At 37.0% G+C, this 21,527-nt stretch overlaps 1 protein-coding gene and 1 long non-coding RNA gene across 4 annotated transcripts in view; one reads left to right on the top strand and one right to left on the bottom strand.

The window, feature by feature from the left end:
- The first annotated feature begins 120 nt into the window (after positions 1–120).
- On the top strand, positions 121–6,989 carry LOC128065927 (uncharacterized). Its single transcript, XR_008201177.1, has 3 exons — positions 121–194; positions 3,939–3,990; positions 6,940–6,989. It is a non-coding gene; the product is annotated as an uncharacterized LOC128065927 (long non-coding RNA).
- The window catches only part of PRKAA1 (protein kinase AMP-activated catalytic subunit alpha 1), a 28,431-nt gene continuing 10,850 nt past the window's right edge, over positions 3,947–21,527 (bottom strand). For all 3 annotated transcript variants that reach the window (XM_052658964.1, XM_052658966.1, XM_052658965.1), the window contains 7 exons: positions 19,793–19,886; positions 15,832–15,976; positions 13,552–13,639; positions 11,298–11,522; positions 8,890–9,376; positions 8,653–8,779; positions 3,947–7,119 (listed from right to left, as the gene is read on the bottom strand). In XM_052658964.1, coding sequence (XP_052514924.1) covers positions 6,875–7,119; positions 8,653–8,779; positions 8,890–9,376; positions 11,298–11,522; positions 13,552–13,639; positions 15,832–15,976; positions 19,793–19,886 — 1,411 coding nt within the window. In that variant the 3' untranslated portion in view covers positions 3,947–6,874. The remainder of the gene's footprint in view (positions 7,120–8,652; positions 8,780–8,889; positions 9,377–11,297; positions 11,523–13,551; positions 13,640–15,831; positions 15,977–19,792; positions 19,887–21,527) is intronic.

Raw genomic sequence — 21,527 nt, 5'->3', positions numbered from 1 at the left:
CGCCCCCACCCCATTATTACTCTCGGAGGCTGGTAGTCCGGGCCGCTCGGACCGGGCGCGCCCTCTAGCGGCAGACGAGAGCATCGGAGCGATGGTGCCCACAGCTCGGGAGCGAGGGAAACTGCGTCTGCGCAGGCTGAGTGCGCGCGGAGAGGACTTCGCTGGTGGTATCACGAGGCCAATCCAGTCAGCAGGTAGAGGGCGGAAAACGACTTTGGGGGAAATCGAGAGCATTGATATGCGGCCCTCCCTGAAGGAATTTACAACCTAGTTGAGATCAGCCAAGTGCTGAGGACAGAGGCAAACCCAACTATAAAAGTATATGAGGGCCGTAGCTCAACTGGGGGGGAGGGGTCGGCGGGGGAGGGCGGCCGAGGGGGGCCAAAAAGTTGGATGCAGCGTCTCTAAAGAAGAAAGAACGATGACCCGAAAGTAGCTGTTTTGAAAAATAACGTGGGAACGTGTAACACAGGGAAGTGTGTAGGAAACTGAAAAATTGAGATTGTTCTCCGTGTTGTGGTTTCAGTTTTGTAAACCAAGTTTTCTCAACCTCAAGGGTGTAACGTTTCCAACTGGATCATTCTTTGAGACGGCGGGAGCGTGGGGGTGGGGGGTGACTCTCCTGGGCGCAGTAGGGTGTTCAGCAGTATCCCTGGGCACTAGATGCCATTCGGAGAAGGCAATGGCACCCCACTCCAGTACTCTTGCCTGGAAAATCTCATGGACGGAGGAGCCTGGTAGGCTGCAGTCCATGGGGTCGCTAAGAGTCAGACACGACTGAGCGACTTCACTTTCACTTTTCACTTTCATGCATTGAAGGAAATGGCAGCCCACTCCAGTGTTCTTGCCTGGAGAATCCCAGGGACGGCGGAGCCTGGTGAGCTGCCGTCTCTGGGGTCGCACAGAGTCGGACACGGTTGAAGAGACTTAGCAGCAGCAGCAGCAGATGCCATTAGCATCCACTACCACCCCACCAGTGGTGACAACCAAAAATGTCTCCAGAAGTTGCCCAAAGTCCCTGGAAGAAAGATGGGTCCCCCTCTTCCCTCTGCCTCATTGAGAACCACTGATGGGAAACAATGATTCTCCAAAGATGAGCCTCAGACCCCTGAGGATCCTCAAGATCCTTTCAGAGTCAGAAATATTTGGGGGACTTCTCTATGGGTTAGAATACGCCTTGAAATGCAGGGGACACAGGTTCCATACCTGATTGGGAAGCTAAAAATCTGTCATGGCACAGAGCAACTAAACCCGCACACCGCAGAGTCTGTGCACTGCAATCACTGAAGGCTGCCTACTCTGGAGTGCGAGCGTGACAATGACAGATACCGCATGAGGAAATGAAGATCTTCCCTGCTGCAACAGAGACCCAATGCAGCCAAATAAGTAAATTTAAAAACAAAACTATATTTTCATACAATCATGACATCATTTACCTTTTTCATAATGTTGACATTTGCAGTAAGAATGGAAAAGCAATGGTGGCTGAAACCACTGGGACCTCAGTACAAATCAAGGTGGTGATACCAAGCTTTACTAGTAGTCATTGTATTCTCTCCTTAGTACACATTCATTGTAAGAAAAAGAAGATTCCAGTCACTGAGTGCCTTAAAGAAGCAGTAAAAATCAATTTATTAACCCTGAGTATAGACATTTCTTTTTAATATTCTGTGTGACAAAAATGGGAGGTACAAAGTGCTTTTACTCTATATTGAAGTATGATGTCTCAAGATAAAAGCACTTGTGAGATTACATTATTGGAAGACAACTTTTACTTAGAAGAACTGACACACCTGCTGATTATTCAGGCTTGGGTCTGACAAACATTTTGAAAATGAAGGAAAGTCGCCTGCTACATCAAGGAAAACAATTGACAGTGTTGCCAAAAATAAAATTGAAGAATTTAAGCAAGAGATAGCTGGAGTAACAGCCAAGTTTGGCCTTAGAGTACAAAATGAAGCAGGGCAAAGGCTAACCGTTTTTTCAAGAGAGCATACTGGTCATAGCACACACCCTTTTCCAGCAGCACAAGAGATAACTCTGTGTGGACAACACCAAATGGTCAATACCGAAATCAGATTGATTATATTCTTTGCGGTGGACAATGGAGAAGCTCTATACAGTCGGCAAAAAGACCTGGAGCGGACTGTGGCTCAGACTATGAGCTCGTTATTGCAAAATTTTATCATATCCATGGAATCACAGTCGGACACAACTTAGCGACTAAACAACAACAAACCATTTTGGAATACTTGTATTTACCATAATTATCTTGCCAGCTTCCTGGTACTTCCAGACTTTTTTTTTTTTTTGGCCACACTGCAGGGCATGTGGGATCTTAGTTCCCAACCAAGGAATGCACCCACCATCCCTGCAGTGGAAGCAGTTTTTCCACCAGACTGTCAGGGAAGTCCCCAGACTTTTCTGATGAGATCAGTGGTGGTATCAAACGTGATTTTCTTTTTTGTTGGATTAGATGTTTCCAACATTTATAAGAACTATGGAAGTGAACCAGTTTTTCAAAATAATCAGTACGCAGTTGTGGTAGCCAACCTCCAAGATAGCCACCTGAGCCGTCCCCTTGCATTCACACTCTTGTGTAGTTACTTCCCACATCATACCAGGATTGTTCTCTGTTGTCTCAAGGATATAGCAAAAGTGATAGTATATCACTTGATTTGAGATACTTGATTTGAGCACTTTTCTGCATATGTTAGACCTCTATTAAAATCTTTAAAATGTATGTATCTAGGGACTCAGAGCAGGATTTATGCTTTACGGTCACATTCATAGAGCTTGGTTCATAGTAGCTATACAAGAAGATATAGTTTGCAGAGTGAATAAGTCAATGGTGCTTGAAGCGGTACACCTTTCCAGGAGTCTGTACCAAACCTCTCAAATAACTATCTTGATCCACTCTACCCTGGTCAAGGCTACCCCCACCACTTCCCTACTTACTTTGCTTTATGATAATGTACCTATTGATATATTTAATAATTTCCCATGCTGCCTATATAGACAACATGATCATCTTCCAAGTTGTTAGAAATCCTCTAAATTTGTCAGTTAACATTTATTGTCATTCACAATAAATAGAACAATCTTTTTACAATAGAACAGTTCAATAAATATTGATTTTTCAGGCAAGAGAATTTCTTGTACAATTTTGTTCAGTCAGGATAAACATCTAGAGTAATTTATAAGTCCCCTAAAAGAACAACCCATGTGTTGTTCATAACACTCTTTAGTACTGTTTTCTGTTATCAAGTACTGTTTCAATTATCAAGTTATTTTAAAGATTTGGAATAGCGACAATCTAACAAGCCAACAATGCCATATGGGATATGATTTTTTACTGATTGAATTCTAACAGTAGTGGAATTCTAACCAAATCCAATGTTGGCAGCCAAAGGTAACTGCTCTTCTGTTATCATATATAACTTAATATTTTGTTCAGGTGTTTAATTTTTAGATGAAACAAAAGCTCACTAATTTAAATGAAACAAAAATCATAACATTCAAGTGCCAAAATCTGCTCAAGCACTATACTTTATATTTAGGCACACTGTTTAAAAGGTATACAGATGGTTGGCCGTAACAAGTAACATTTTTTTTCCACATAGTTTTCTCAGAAGTTAAAGTTAACTACATTGTAAACCAATGAAAAATCATATTTTTTATTATCCATTTTCCAAGTTAAAGTATTTGAAATTGTATCCTTAAGTATACCCTGGTCAAGACAAACGTGAACAAGACTCAAAAATCTTGTACCACAAAGATTGATTTCTACCATACTACCAATTTATGTTGTATGTAGGCTTTGATTCATCTAGTGAAGAAAACTCACAATAAAAATAAGATTTCTGTTATGGATGGGGGACTTGGAAGGAGTTAAAGGGAAAAGATTTAAAGCACATTTTTTTTCTTTCATTCCAAAGGTGCATGGAGTTCTACATCCACCCATAGTCCACCAATCATTCAGTGTGAATGGTATGTATCACTGAAAAACCAAAAGGGGTGGGGGGCGGCGGCAGGGTGAGAGGTCAGGATTTTCTGTATAAAATGATTTAAAACTCTGAAAACCTACAAAGCCGTCCAAAGAAAAAATATAATCAAAGTAAAAGCAATGGCGTTTATTTCAGTGAAATTACCTTAAATTAGATATATTAAGCTCCCCAGTCCCCCAACCTGATAGAAAAGTTCCTCTCAGTGAGAAATCATTTATTTTAATGGCAAAAATTTTACATATCAGTAAAATCTGTTATTTAAAACTGTGTACAGTACATTTCTGGCAAAAGCCTTATACATCTTTCAGTTGTCAAGACAAAGTAAAAATATTGTTGCATAAAATCACAAAAAATATAAATTGCTGAAAAGATAATAAAAAAAGATTAAAAATCATTTGCATTGACTCCCTTACATCTTCAATTAGTAAGAATTTGCAAACAACAGTAAATCTGTGGAAACTGTGATGAAACCTTGACATTCTCAACCAAAAGTTGTCATTTCAGATATCCCCTCTTAAAATGAACCTACTTGCAATAGTCTGTGTATTTATCATATTATTTGTACAAGTGCAATATTTAAGTATCCAAAATAAAACTCAGTAACTTAAAGGAATCACAATAACTTAAAAAGAAGCCGTTTACAAAATTAACAATTTTTAGAAGGTCCTATTTAATTGGTTCCTCTTTTTGTTCCCCACTCCCCACAACAGGTCAGAGACATTACAACAACGTCTTAGCTCTATATACAAATCTGTAGCTTTAAAAATACAGTCTTCTGTTCTTAACACTAGGAACATAATGCTGCACTTAGAGAGCCTACATGAAGTCAGTATCTCCAAAACAGAGGGCCACATACAAGTTATAAGTACAGCTTGAACTTATATTTAAATGGAACTCCTATAATTTTATACAGCTTTCCAATGCTAAGTTGAATAGAATAAGCCCTGGACAGAGGAAGCAAGGTTTTCTCTTGAATTCAGTGCATGTTGCTAGGGATGCTGGAGTTACATCTACAACTATACAAGCTATCATGACACTGGAGAGCATTATCACCCCGTTACATAGGTGCCAAAAACAATACTACAATACCAAGAGTCTTAAAAAGCGGGGGTGGGGGGAAGAGTTCTGTTGCAATGGGAAGAGAATGCCAAAAAGATTTTCTTGAAGTTAAAATATAAGGCAATTATGAATGACACAGTATTTTATTATTAGCATACACATACACAAATTTTATCTGAAGTGGCTAAATTTTTTCTTACACCTAGTATGTAATGCATTACACTAAGAGCAAGAAAAAGAAATTATAAATCTGAGTTCTTAGGAGGATTAAGCAACTTTGGGCAGTTCCCATAATGCTATTTTAAGTAATGAATATCCAAAGCAAATGTGACTAGTTTAGAAGAACTGATTTGTTCCATATTTTATCAAAACAATAAGGTAATAGCTAAGAGATAACCAAATGCAATGTGTAAACTTTAGTTGGAGCCTGGTTTGAAATAAATTTGTATGACAATGAGGGAAATCTAAATATGCATCATTAGATGGCATTAGAGAATGGTATTATGGCTTTTTAGGAGAATGTCATTATTTTTTAGGAGATGCTTTAAGTTTTGAAGAGTGATGAGTCTATCTGCAATGTCCAAATTGTTCAGGGGAAAAAAGCATATATACACACAAACATATACACATAGATATATATAACTGTATTTACATACAGATATATAGATAAATATGGCAAAATGTTAACAAGTATTGAATCTAAGTGGTAGATAACACATGTGATCACCTTACAGCCTTTCAGTTTTTCTTCTAAAACATGGCCATAATGAAATTTAGGAGAAAAAGTCCTGTTTAAGCAGTTAACAGTTTGTAAGACATGTCCTATGCACTGAATCAATTTAAAAGGTACATGATTGAATGACCAGACATTCCTGCATACAGTTAATACTGACTGACATGATTAGGAGAGAGGACTCTGTGATATTGGCAAATGTCAAACCAACCAATGATTTATTTACAGTATATGCAACGCAGCTCTTGTGACAAAAAGAGCAATTTATATACAGAAATATAGTGGGGCAAATTGTAGAACTAAAATTAGTGCCTGGAGTATCTGAATATATAAGTTCTGTATGTTTTTGCACTTACCAAACTAAAAGAAAAAAATTTAACTTGTGTCAGGTATCTTTAATGTGACTTACCATATACTATAGAATATTAAGGAGAGGATACGGAAGAATCATCCAGACTGTCCCTAATGTTGAAAATACTTGCTAAATTAAGGAGCCCAGAAAACAAAATCACCTCTAAAAGTCTCTGGGGATTCTAGTCAAATATTTATTTCTTTATTCCTTTTTTGGCCGTACCACGCGGCATGAGGGATCTGAGTTCCCCCACCAGGGATCGAACCTGCACCCCCCCTACATTGGAAGCACAGAGTCTTAACCACTGGACTGCCAGGGAAGTCTCTAGGCAAATATTTATTGAATAAATCTTTGAAGCAAATATATAACACATCAACATGTAATTAACATATGAAGGCCTTTATGGTAAATTAATATTCTACAAAGCCCTGTATACACTAAATATAAAATAGCCAAAAAATCAAGTGAGCCTGAGAGACCTATAATTCATTGCGCATAGTATATTATTCTATATGCCTATTGAACAATGAACAAAATTGTCTTAATTCATTTTTGCACATTATGCTTTTAACTACTAATCATGTTTCAACCTCTGTGCAAACTGCATTCCAAAAGGCCAACCCTCAGTTATAATTACATATAACTTGATTATACATGGAAGCATTTGGCTATGATTTATTATGCATGCTTATTGCTATCAAAGAAATAAGCAAAGTTTTAGGTTTACTGTGCAAGAATTTTAATTAGATTCGCGCACATCTCAAAAAATTCTATTGTGTGACTTCCAGGTCTTGGAGTTAATTCAACAGGAGAAGAGTCAAGTGAGGTTACAGATGAGGTAAGAGAAGCTTCTGAGGATTTTCCTTGAGCCTCAGCATCTGAATCATTCCTTTGGCAAGCTCGATAGTTGCTAACTGAGCCCGATCTCTGTGGCGTAGCAGTCCCTGATTTGGCTTCAGTAATTTCATCTGGGTAAAAAAAAAAATTCAATTTATTCTAATCCATGACACCCTTCCCAAAATTTTAACAGTATTTAATTTGCTTCTTTAAGTGAGACCAGCTATCAAGAGCATGTTTATTTTGAATACTCCCTATAACAGAGGCAATGAATTATGCCACTTGCCTCTTTTACACACAGTAATGTAGTCAGTCCTCTGATGACTTATTAAGATTGCATACATATTTGGCTACTCATCAGTCTTGCAATCCAGGATTAAGAGCTCAAAGAACTAATAATGAGGCTTAATAAACATCATTCACTAGCAACAGAAGTCAACCTTTCTATATTATAATAAAATAAATGCACTGAAAATTTGAATCTTGGAAATCATCTCATCTAACTCCTTGCTTTATTGATAAGAAAACATAAACCCCTAGCAGTTAAGTGACTTGCTTAACAAGTGACTTAAGGTAACAAGTGAACAGAGAGGTAAATCTTGAAACTAAGTCTACTAACGCTCATCTCAGTGCTCTTACTTTGTCTTCATATTTAAGATCTTATAAAAGAGCAGCAATTCCAATGAACAAAAACAAGGAAAAACTAAAATTAAGAACACAACATAAAAACAGTAAATGGTCATTCAGTTGGTAAACCCAGGTACTAATAAACCTAAGGTTACAAATTTAATCCAAATACAATGGAAAAAAAGTTAAACCCATTCTGTATCTCAAACTGCATTGTTAATACCATCTGGACATAAACAAAACAGGTTTGGCCAACATATCATAGCTTAAAGCTGTGTCTTTTGATACTGTGTAGGTACTATCTTTGAGTTTATAAAGAAGACAAAGCCATGGGTAAATCTCATAAGTGAACAAAAGTAGCAACATATCTTAATTGACTTGGCCAATGAAGAATAGCCATTAACGCATCTACTTAAAGATTCTGTTTGTGAGAGAACATTTATATATACACAGCTGTGTGCATGCATGCTTAGTCACATCCAACTCTTTGCGACCCCACTGACTGTACCCCGGCAGGCTTCTCTGTCCATGGGATTTCCCAGGCAAGAATGCTGGAGTGGGTCGCCATTTCCTTCTCCAGGGGATCTTCCTGACCCAGGGAAATAACCCTGCATTGGCAGGTGGATTCTTTACCTCTGAGCCACCAGGGAAGCACTGTACTCTACTTAATTTTATTAAATATCAGATATTTTTTAAGTTTAATGCTATTGACTTTAACAGCAAAGTCAACATTTATTCTAAATAAACCATTTCATCTTACCAAAATGAACTACAAGAAACAAAAACGTAACAAACTATCAGTTTAGGATAAAGCTGTATAACACTTTAAGGATTTTAGAAGATAGTCTTAAAAGGACAATAAACTATTTCCTAGATTCTCAAATATTCAAATCTAAAAGGTGCTTTTATGTTCTTTTGCTGTTGAATTACGAGGTACAATTCAAGAAGCTTCAAAAGACTCAAAAGATTTACTAAAATCCCAAACTAAGTAACAAGGTCTGACATGTCGTCTACATTGTTCTGTGTGATGTACATACCATCAATACTTCGGAAATCCAATAAATATGTTCTACTATCCACTTGGTATAACTGCAGACTCATTTTGGAGTATGTACTTGTCACAGGATTCTTCCTCCGAACACGCAAATAATATGGGTTTACAACCTAGTGCATGGTATGGACAAAAACAAAGTGAAAAGGAATTCTTCTATAAAACATGATAGACTACAGGTTTGTCAAATGTGCTAATATTCAGAATGCTCTTTCTTTCTTACCTTCCATTCATAATCCAGTTGTTTAATTGCTCTACAAACTTCTGCCATGATATCATTTGGCCGACTTTGACTTCTAATTCCCAAATGCCATTTTGCTTTCCTTACACCTTGGTGTTTGGATTTCTGTGGATTTAATTCATCGAGGGTATGGCGCGCCCTGGGAGTTTCAGCAACCAAGAATGGTACTCTTTCAGGATGGGGCCGGGTCAAGTGGTGATCATCGAGAAATGAATCTGGTGGGCTTGTTGCCAAGTAAAAATCTTTGGCCTCGTTCATTATCCTCCTGTTATCTATTATGAGGTGGTAGGCAACTGCCAAAGGGTCCTGGTGATTTCTGTTATAAAGGCAGCTGAGAACCTCCTCCTCTGAGCATTCAAATTTTTCACATACTTCTTTTAAGGCTTCATCATCAATCATGGTTGAGCTATATGATGGATCCTCAGGAAAGAGATATTTTGGAAGGTCCTGTTTAAACCATTCATGTTCCCTGAGAGAAAATGGTATGTGTCAGAAGGGTTTGGAGGAGAGAGGAGACTGAAAGTAACTATTTGGGGGAATTTATACTCGTACAGTATTATCATTCATACTGTGTTATCATTTTTTTAAAACAGATTTTTCTCTCTTGGCTCACATTTCATTGTATAACAGAAATGCTCAGCCTTCCTCTGATAGTAAGAGGGAGACAACACTGCTGGAGCAACCAGGAAGAAGTGTCTACACTTTAAATTTTTGGAACAAATGGGAATGGCATGCTAATGGTAAAGACCATCTTATTTCCAGCTCAGAAAAGAACAAAATTAGTCTGTGGCTTCCTCTTGGGATATAATGTTAGTGAAAAAAATATATAAACAAAAATAGACAGCTTTCACTCATTGAATGCTTACTATGTGGTAGATTTTAAGCTGAAACTTCATATCTGTTATCTCACCTCATTTTCAAACAACTCCAATAAGATAATAATAATGTCCCCTTATTTTAATGAAGGAACTGAGATTTCCTAATTTTATATATAAAGGGATATTTTTGGACTTGAATTATATAAAAATATGCTAAAATTTAAAATAGAGGAAACACCCCAAAGAACAAAGATTATCTTCTGGATAATGGAATTAAAGATCACTTAAATTCTCTAATGTTTTTGGTGTTTTCTAAGTCTTTTCCAATTGTCACATATTTCATTTAAATTGGAAAAAAATATGTAAAACACAAGAAAAACCACCTCTACGATATTCTGAAATATAAATTTTAGAGATGAATCAGTCCTTCTCTTCTAGTAGTAAAGTCATGACCTACCATTCCTTCTCTTTTTTAGTCTGCAGAATATGGAGTAAATGGAAAGGAATTAAGCTTTTTTTTTTTTACTGGAGTATAGTTGGTTTACAATGTTGTGTTACTTTCTGCTGTACAACACAGTGAATCAGTTACACATATATCCACTCTTTCTTAGACTCTTTCCCCATACAAGTCATTACATAGTATTGAATAGGGTCCCCTGTGCTTATAAAGTAGGTCCTTATTATTTATTTATTTTAGGAATCAAACTTTAAGTTCTACATATGCTCTTTCTTTTTCATTGCCCTAATACTTTCGTTTTTACTGGTCCCAGATAACACATCTGATTTCTTTCATCCTTCTCCCTCCATCTCAGAGAAATGTTCTATATAGCCATTAGAAGACCAAAAGAGTCTTTCCATTAACGAAAAAAGGAAAGAAAAACAATGGTAGAAGAAACAAAGTTTGCAGTATTATCTTCATCGGAAATGACCTCCTCAAATTTGAGATTTGTCGTCATCACTTTTGCCTTATTTAAACTGTTAGGTTGAACCACATGAAATTGGCAATACTGGTGGACTTTTTTTACTTACAAAACAATAATTTCATATGTAACTCAATGTATACTACTACAAAAACAACATGTCATTGACTGAATTAAAATGTTCTCATTCCTTGAGATGAACAAAAGGGAAAAATACAGTAACTTGTAAGATGAGAACTCAAAAAGCAATATACAAATTTACTATGAAAAAGTATGAGAATGTGTAAAAGTCAAACATGAAGCATATTACAGAAAATCTTAAAGAATCGCTACCAAATCTAATACCCGACTAGGGTCTTTTTTATTTTTCATTACATCTTTTTCTTTAATTTAAAAAGTAATGTTCATAGTTACAATTTCAAAACAAATAAAGAAGCATAAGCAAAAAGTGAAAGCCTTTCCTCCTCCTAATCTTACTTCCTAAGGTAGCCAGTTTAGTATTTTTAAATATCAAGATAAAATAAGTTTGAGTCTATACATTATTTTTAATATAAAAATGGGATTACATTGTACAAACTATTCTGCAAATTTCTCTTTCACTTGACTTATATCACGGATACTGTTAGATCTGACAATCAGATTGCTTTATCACCTGATATCTTTGATTGTGGCTCTCTTCATGGGATCCACCTGCAGCATATGTTTCAAAAGGCTAATCACAGAAGGATTTAAATATTGAGGGGTATAAAAGATCCCATCACATATCTTCTTAAAAAGAGTTGGCACGTGATCATCATCAAATGGAAGGGTTCCACATAATAAAGCGTACAGAATAACCCCACTGCTCCATATATCTACCTCTGGGCCAGCATACAGTCTGCAACAGGAAATACCAACTGGGTTAAACAGTCATTAGTAACTTAAGAGTCAATTAATGAATCATACATTTTAAATATGGATATTTTATAAAGAATTATTAGTCAGAATATGGTTTCTATAAGTCACTGCTATGTACTACACATAGAGATCCTACACTAATTCTATCAATATTATCTTAGGAAACAAAATTTAAGAATTTTTTTAAAGTTACAGACTATAGCTAAAATTATCTCCTCGGTACCTCACAATTGTCCTATCTTGAGACATCATACTTCAATATAGAGTAAAAGCACTTTGTACCTCCAACTAATAGGGCCAAACTTTGAACAAACATATCATTACTGTATTTAAAACCACTGTTTTTTGGTTACAGATTAAGCAATCTTTCCTCAACTGGGAATGTTCTGTAGTGATGGACTATAAACCCACTCTCCCCAATTACCCAAGACCTTATAGCAAGGTAAAAGGGGCCTGAAGCTGTGGAATGAAGCCCAGCTAACTGATTTGCAGAGGACTTTAAACTCTTCTTTGCATTGTACTGTAGCCTGCTGACTTAACTGTTGTTGTTATTTAGTTGCTAAGTCGTGTCCAACTCTTTTGCGACCCAATGGACTGTAGCCCGTCAGACTCCTCTGTCCATGGAATTCCCCAGGCAAGAATACTGGACTGGGTTACCATTTCCTACTCCAAGGGATCTTCCTGACCCAAAGATTGAACTCAGGTCTCCTGCATAGCAGGTGGATTCGTTACCGCTGAGCCACTGGAGAAGCCCTACTGAGATAACTAGCTGCAGACTAATTAGATAACCCATTCAAAGTCTGGCTTCAGGGAAAGGGTTTCTTTAAATTGGTCAAATAAATTACTGAACTGACTAATAAATAGTGTTTTGAAAGTAAAGGTTTCTATACATCTAGACCACACAGAAAGACCTTATCCAAACTGGGAAAACAGACTTCGGTAACGGCCCATTATATATATACACAATTACATATCTTTTTGTTTAGTTAATTAACAACACCCCCAGTATCCAGGTCCTGAACTGTCTTCTTCCCCAAATAATCTACACAGCCCACATGAAATAATTTTAACATTTACCTGCTAATATAAAAAGATAATGATGAACCTTGATAAATCTAAAATTAGATATTTTTGCCTTACTCATATCCATGCCTTAACACAAACATAATTTCTCTGAGTAGGCTAGGCTAGCTAGCTTATGAAAATAGAAAGAAAATACTACTACATTTCTGCATTCTAAATCAGGATGTAAGTCATTCAAACAAAGAAATAAGGTTTGAATGAAAAGTTATTAAAAGTTAATTATAAAAACTAGTAAACGAACTTTAGCTTCTCTGTTTTCTATTTCAGTAGTATAACAAAGAACAATTCTCTTCAAAAAAGTAAATTTTACTGTCATCTAAACTATTCAAAAAGCTGCCTTATACTAAGATCTCATGTTCTCAATGCTGGTAGTTAGTATAAATTAACTGAGAGACTAGAATTCTTATTTCAGTCTCTAGAAGATTTAAAGAATGAAAATTAAAAATAAATGAAATCTGAAGATTTTTATCAATACTTTAGTCCAATTCCCCAAAGTACCTTATCATAAAAGCTAAAGCTAATTTGAAAAATTAAAGCTACACATTACACTTTTAATTCTTCATCTAAGTGAATAGTAAACCATTTATTACTAGATATTTCTGCATTAGTCAAGTTTTTAATGTCTCACTTTTAAACTTGCTAGTTTTTAAGCCTTCAATTTCTTCCACCAGGGGAAAAAATGAAAGTACTCTCATGTAACTAATATTATATTAACTTGCAAACCAATATCCTCCTCTATAAATGGAGTTCTTAATCCTGATTCGCTTATAATATTTTATTCTTATAATAGAACACTTTTTGGATGAGAAAAGAATAAGCTTTAAGTTTCTTTCACTAGAATTGAGTATTATACCATAGACTAACGAAGTCTAGGAGAAAAATATGATTACAAATATACTGGGCTGGGAGGAGGTGTCAAACACTACCTTCCTGAAATTACTTCTGGTGCAGCATAGTTGGGTGAGCCACAACTTGTTCTTAAAAATTCACCATCTGACATCATGTTTGAAAGACCTGAAAATGCACAAAATTCACCGCTCAAGATTTCCCAAGGACAAAAGTAAAAACAATTCCATTAAACAATAAAACTGAGTTTGCATTAAAGTGATAAATCATCATTTTGTTCATTCTTTCAACAGAATCCTACATCCTTTATTGTTTCCAAATATTCTGCCTTTATGCCATAAAACTTGTAATCTGTTTCAACAGTTAAAGTTAGTGCAAGGTCGGGAGTTCACTGAATACATATTAAGCTATTAGTTATTTTGCTTATTAGAATAAACTGGGCAAGTTTAAGATTCACAGACTTAGAGAACAAACTTATGGCTGCCAGATGGGGAAGAACAGGGGGTAGAGACAGGGGGTTTGAGATCGACATGCATGCTCTTGGTATATTTACAATGGATAACCAACAGATCCTACTGTAGCACAGGGAACTCTGCTCAGTGTCATGTGGTAGCTGGATGAGAAGGGAGTTAGGGGTAGAATGGATACATGCATATGTATGGCTGAGTCCCTTTGCTGTCCACTTGAAACCATCACAACATTGTCAATTGGCTATACTCTAATATAAAATTAAAAACTTTTAAAAAAATGGGTATGTTTTTATTAATAAAGAAATTACTAGGGAAAAAATGTAGACTGGAATTAAAATTCAAAGTTTCTATTAACCCCTGATCTGATTCTTCAAAAAAAAAAATATATAGTAATTTTTAATATCCAAGTTCCTTCATAGTTCTACTACAAAAATAAAAAACTCAGGAATTCCCTAGCAGTCCAGTGGTTAGGACTCAGTGCTTTCACTGCTATGGCTCAGGTTCAATTCCTGGTCAGGGAACTAAGATCCCACAAATCATAGTTCAGTTCAGTTCAGTCCAGTCGCTCAGTCATGTCCGACTATTTGCAACCCCATGAACCGCAGCACACCAGGCCTTTCTGTCCCCTCACCAACTCCCGGAGTTTACCCAAACTCAAGTCCATTGAGTTGGTGATGCCATCTAACCATCTCATCCTCTATCATCCCCTTCTCCTCCCTTCAATCTTTCCCAACATCAGGGTCTTTTCAAATGAGTCAGCTCTTCACATCAGGTAGCCAAAATATTAAAGAGTTTCAGCTTCAACATCAGTCCTTCCAATGAATACCCAGGACTTATTTCCTTTAGGATGGACTGGTTGGATCTCCTTGCAATCCAAGGGACTCTCAGGAGTCTTCTCCAACACCACAGTTCAAAAGCATCAACTCTTCGGCACTCAGCTTTCTCTATAGTCCAACTCTCACATCCATACATGACCACTGGAAAAACCATAGCCTTGACTAGATGGACCTTTGTTGACAAAGTAATGTCTCTGCTTTTTAATATGCTGTCTAGGTTGGTCATAACTTTCCTTCCAAGGAGTAAGTGTCTTTTAATTTCATGGCTGCAGTCACCATCTGCAGTGATTTTGGAAATCACAGGTGCAGCCAAAAGAAGAAAACTCTGCTTCCTCAAAAATACAATGATTAAAAATAATGACAACTAAAGAATAAGGAAGTCAAATAATTTAGTCAGTTATTAAAAAAAATCTCAGTAGCTCAGAGCTGTTGGGAACTATTTAGTGAATCTCTAAAATAGATCATATATACAAAACTGAAGAAAATAAAATTTATAAGCATCTCCTCTGATCTGAACTGAAACAAAGCAAGAGAGAGTTGCAGAGATTCATTTTTATCTTAGGTTTAATAATGTCAATGGCAATTTATATAGGAAAACAAACTCATTACATTTTCCCCAAGCTGAAATTATGCTTTTCTATCATTTAAATACTTTACTTTCATTTTTTAAAAATAATTTTGTTCACATGGTTTGCCTTCTGACTTTCAAAGTCTGAGTAACTTCATCCCAGTCTCTTTCCTCTTGCTCCATAGTTGATCAAAAGAACACATGGAAATAGGTTGCTGACTTCTTCACAAATAATGGTCTCTTTTCAGATGATGTCGCTAATGCTGCCAATTTAAATTGTCTGCCTAATGTAATAAAAGTCAGTTTTAAAGACATAAAGCTATGAAAAGAGAATTCCTTATTTTTACTCCTTTTCGTATGCTCCTAGACTAATAGTGAGGATATACTACTTTGGGATATTCAGTTGATTATATGCAAGTTACCTGAAGAAATCTACTGATGTTTGTCAAACATAATGAATATATGAAACTATAAAAATCTCCTTACCAAAATCAGCTATCTTTGCATTCATGTGTGCATCAAGCAGGACGTTTTCAGGTTTCAAATCTCTGTGGACCACCATATGCCTGTGACAGTAATCCACACCAGAAAGGATTTGTTGGAACAGTCGTCGACTTTCTTTTTCATCCAGCTAAGAAAAAGCAGAGAGGCAACTTAAAGGTGTATCTTTCAAAAGAAAGTAGTCTATCTATAATTCTCTAGCCTATAAAACTGTGAAAATGCAAGAACCTTACAAATGAACCCCACTCATGAATGCTTTTCAAATGGGGAGGTGGTATAGGCCGCACAAAACAGAAATGCTAACAGGATCTTAGAACTCAGAATCAGTAACTCAGTTTTCTCATATTATCACTCTCATGACTATACTCTAATAGCTTGTTCTCATCTAAATATCATGTGCTATTTCAGATAATTTCAATTTTTACTTGAAACTAGGTGTGTTTTCTCCTATAAATTACAAATACTTACTCTTTGATTCCTTTAACAAATATTTATTGAATACCTTCTATGTGCCATGCACTGTTTTAGACACTCATGATATAGCGATGATAAAAAGAGGCCCTAATCTAGTTAATAGACACATAAATAAAAAGAATAAGAGTGTTCTGAAGAAAAACAAAGCAGGACAAGGGCACAGAGAATTATGTTGGGGTGGGGAATACTGGTTTGAACCATATGAGAAAGCAACATTTAAGCATTGTTAATGAATTAGCAAGCAACCATGTTATCCTAGCTTCTAAAAAGTGTTTTAATTAAAAAAAAAAAAACCTAATTCATTTGTTTTATAAAATAGAGTGAAAGTGAAGGTTGCTCAGTGTCTGACTCTTTGCAACCCCATGGACTATGTACAGTCCCTGGAATTCTCCAGGCCAGAATAGTGGAGCGGGTAGCTGTTCCCTCTCTAGGACATCCTCCCAACCCAGGGATCAAACCCAGGTCTCCTATATCACAGGCACATTCTTTACCAGCTGAGCCACCAGGGAAGCCTTTATAAAATAAAACAGCATTTATCTTTACTCCGCTTACTGAAAAAATTATCTTATGCTGTACTACATTTTTAAAAATATTTTTTTAAAAACTTCTCTTTCCATTTATCCACATTTTCTTATTTTATGATTTTTTTCCATAAGTGAAAACCATTACTTGGATATGCCTGCTCCTAAGAAGTCATATTTAATAAATAAGCTATTAATACTCTAGGCAAAGGACGCTAACATGCAGTTCTTTAACACAGGTCACAAATTAGCATTCTGAAACCAGGTTCCTATACCTTAAATGGTAATAGATAATCTGGAAGATGAACCAGTAAATTCTTTTGAAAGCAAAACCAAAACTATCAAAGAGATAAGAGATACCCTTGCTCAAGAGCAGGTAATAATGATTAGCAATCTAATTTACTTCTAGAAGAAATATAGGTTCATTTTGTAATACAACTTCATATGTAAATATACTAAATGAAAAGAACAATGTGTTCTAAATGTGAAAGAGAAGAAAATCAACTAAGTAAACAAAATACAAGAGGTAAAATACTAGTTAGGCTACAAAAATGAAAATTATATTCAATACTAGACAAGGAGGCGAAGCCTATAAAGAAAGACTAGAAAAGTCAAAGCATATTTCCATTTAAACATGGAAGATGGAACATCACTAAGATGACAGCATATAAAGACAAAAGAGCAAGAGAAGAGACGGCAGTAACTGAGGGGAGTCACTAAGTGAGAGGGCAGATGAACAGTGATAAAGACTTGGCTAACCACAGAAAGCTGAAACCTAAGCCTTTAGGGGTGGAACGCAATGATAAACTCATCTGCACACAGACTTCTTGAAGGGCTTAGATATTGGAAGTGTTGGGAATTTCTGATGGTAGAAGTGAGAAATGGACTGAAAACAGGACAGCTGATTGAAGAAAGAAGTTTTAAGCTCACCACCCTTACTAGGGAATAAGAGCCATGATTTACTCTTTAGTAAGGAAAGCTGAGTGCTGAAGAACTGATGCTTTTGAACTGCGGTGTTGGAGAAGACTCTTGAGAGTCCCTTGGACTACAAGGAGATCCAACCAGTCCATTCTAAAGGAGATCAGTCCTGGGTATTCTTTGGAAGGAATGATGCTAAAGCTGAAACTCCAATACTTTGGCTACCTCATGCGAAGAGTTTACTCATTGGAAAAGACTGATGCTTGGAGGGATTGGGGGCAGGAGGAGAAGGAGATGATAGAGGATGAGATGGCTGGATGGCATCACCGCCTCGATGGACATGAGTCTGAGTGAACTTCGGGAGTTGGTGATGGACAGGGAGGCCTGGTGTGCTGCAATTCATGGGGTCGCAAAGAGTCGGACACGACTGAGCGACTGAACTGAACTGAACTGAACTGAAGGCTAAACACAGCCCTGTTCCCCAAGGACACTAGAGGAAGAATGAGGCACCACATGGAGAACATGGGGCTTAAATGAAAGTCAGCATAGTAATCAGTGAGCCTTCTGGACCCTTCCCCATTTAGCTCACAGAGCACTGCCAGCTAAGCTCATACCCTCAAGGAAACTGGAAGGTTTCTTCTGGAGCAACTATCTCAGCAAGGAAAAAATATTGTTTATTATTGACATTTGGTGTTCCCTAGTAAAACAGACAGGTCCCTACTCATTCAACTGATGGGAAGGTCCATCAATTAATAAATTCCACCCTCCTGACCTTGGCATTTAGAATTTCACTCTCAAATATGAGTGGACAACCTACAATCACCAGATATCTAAGCAAGGGTCATGCACAAAAGACAAACACCAATAAAATGAACAGAAAAAGCAGGGAGCACAGAAGGTACAGAAGCAATGAAGGAAAGAAAACAAAAAAAATTTTAAAGAAATTGGCATCCTCAAACAGATGTTTATTATCTCTGTGCAACAAAAAAATAGGCTATCTAAAGAAAGACGACTTCAGAAAATAAGAAAGAAAGAAAAAATGACAGCTGGAATTTTAATATGCAATGGGTAAAATTGAGCACAATTCCCATAATGTAAAGCAAAATGATCAGGACATGAAAAATGGAAAAGATAAGAAGCATGACACCAGTTCAACTTGTGTCTTTTCCCATTTTTTAGGCAGAATATTGGTGCCAGGGATGGGGGCAGGGAGGTCAGTGGAGGAAGCAGGGGGTGAAAAGACAAGTGGAATACCCAAGATTGAAATGAATCATGTTAAGAAATGGTAAAATCAAAATTAACTTGGTTAATGATTTTGATTTTGATGAAAGTGAACAAATATGCTATGCAGAACAAATGAATGAATGATGTAAAGAACTTTAGATTGGGAGGGAAAACAGTTGGCTTCTCAGTGCTCGATGAGGCTCCTCCAGAAGAGGTTTTTGCATACCACATACTCTGGGTATGAGAAAAAGTATGGCAGGGGCAATGTTCTGTTTTTTTTAATCTGTAACTTAAGATACTGTTCAAAATGTCTTTTAAAGTTCCTTCCAACTCTAAATTCTTTACGTCTAATTCCTACCTCCTTCATGGAGCCTGTTCTTACTACTCCAGGTACATCAGATTTCTGAAACCAAAAAATGAATGCAATTTAAATGTGGCTAGGGTTCACCTGCAAGGCCCAGATTTCTAAGTATTAAATAATATGTTTTTTAAGGATTAAATACATACTTTAAGATATATATTACAAGTATTCGTATGCCCCAGAAGCTAAGTCTGAAGATCCTGAGTTCCAGGGTCTCAATCTAATCCTATCACTGATAAATCAAGTGACCTTGAGCAAAAAAAAATTCTGTAAGTCTCAGTTTCCACATCTGTGTAAGTAGCCTAGTCTATGATTCTAGGCAAATATGTGACTAAGGGGACTGGTTATTAAATAGAACTCTTAACAGAACTGCTTTCTAATATTCTGATGCTCATAAAGGATAAGGGGAGTTACAAAATATATACAGGATTAAATCAGAACTGCTTACCCTTCCATTTTTACAGATATAATCAAATAGCTCTCCTCCTGAGACATATTCCATCACCATGAAAATATCAGATGGTGTACTGATGACCTGGTACCTGGTGAGAGAAAACATTATCTACCAGTATTAAAACATGTATATTCATTCATTCAATAAATATCTACTAAGCGCCTATAATACACCAGGCACTGTGCTAGAAGCTGGGAAAACTGCAGTGAACAAAACAGATTCTCTGCTCTCACAGAGTTTATTTTCCAGGAGCCAGGAAACAGACACTAAGTAAAAAAGCAATATCTCAGGTGGTGGAACATGCTATGAAGATAAATAAAGCAAACTAAGGGAAGGAAATCTTTCATACAGGGTGTTCAAGGAAGGCCTCTCTGATAAAGTAACATGTAACAGACCCTAATGCAATCAGGGAACAAACTATGCCATTACCAAGAAGGTGAGCCGGGCAGAGGGAAGAGCAAGTGCAAAGGCCCGCAGGGGGAAGCCTGCCTGGCATCTCTGAGCAACAGTAGGAAGGCTAGAGCTGAGTAAGCTGGGAGAGAGAAAACAGGATGTGGGGTCAAAGAGGCAACTGGTACCAGAGGGCACAGAACCTTACAAAGCCATGATGAGGCTGTGGCTTTCATTCTCTGGCAGAGAGACAGCTAATGAAGGTTTTAAGCAAAACAGTCATGTGGCCTGGCTGATTAGAAGAGTAATAATTTTGACTGATGGCAGCAATGTGAAGAACTGACTGCGTACTAGGGTAGAAGCAGGTGGCTACTGCAGTAGTCCATGACAGAAATGAAGGGGGCCCACACCGGGGTGAGGACAATGACGGAACTGGAATCATATCCTAGATATACTTCTGCAGGAAGAGATGGAGTGGAGGTTGGGAAGTGAGAGAAACAGTAAAGTTAAGGATAGTTCCTAAGTTTCTGCCCTGAGGAACCAGATTATCACCTGAGATGGTAAAAACTGTGGAAGACCAGGTGTGGGAGGGTGATAAAGAGTTCAGGTTTACCCATACCGAGTTTCACGTGCCTCGTGGACACCCAAATGGAGAAGTAAGATAGGTAGCGGGCATAGGAGTCTGAAATCCAGGGAACGGGTTTCAAAGCAGGAGATGTATACTTAAGGGCTGTCGGCACAAAGATGGTATTTAAAACCATGGCACTTCAACAAATTAGAAGAGGTGAGAGTGAAACAAATTCTGAGTCAGCCAGTTCAATACAAAAGCCTAAACGGTTTTAATTTATAGTCTGCATAATAAAGCCGCGCAGTAAATAAGTTCTCTGTAGATCCTACAACCGGCAACTGTAAAACAACAGCAGTACTACTGCCTTTTGAAATCTGGATTTCTAAAATTCTATTTATTATTTGTTTTATCAGATAGAACCAGTGTAGGGGAGTGAGGGACACTTTCTACTGCGTTGTCGCTAGTGAGGCTAAGTGATACCACGTGGAAATTTGGAGGTCAGGAGTTTTTGTTTTGTGAATCATTGTTGGTTCTATAGCAGTAGGGGGGCACTGAAAGTTATCTATCAAAAGGGCATCAGCTCAGAAAGTAAGACATATAACAGCTGATAAACACAAGGGCAGAATGTGGACTCAGGCTTAAGTGACCATGAATGGGGTTAGATAAATACATGAACAGGAAGAACTTCTAAAACTCTCAGGAATAAACTGAAGAAATGTCACTCAGCTTTCTCACTTGTCGGATTAAGTGGTTAACAAAAATGATGAAAAA

The sequence above is a fragment of the Budorcas taxicolor genome, chromosome 20 (genome assembly GCF_023091745.1).
Source record: "Budorcas taxicolor isolate Tak-1 chromosome 20, Takin1.1, whole genome shotgun sequence".
NCBI lineage: Eukaryota > Metazoa > Chordata > Mammalia > Artiodactyla > Bovidae > Budorcas > Budorcas taxicolor.
Note: the sequence above shows the minus strand (reverse complement) of the source record. Positions and strands in the feature narration are given on the sequence as shown.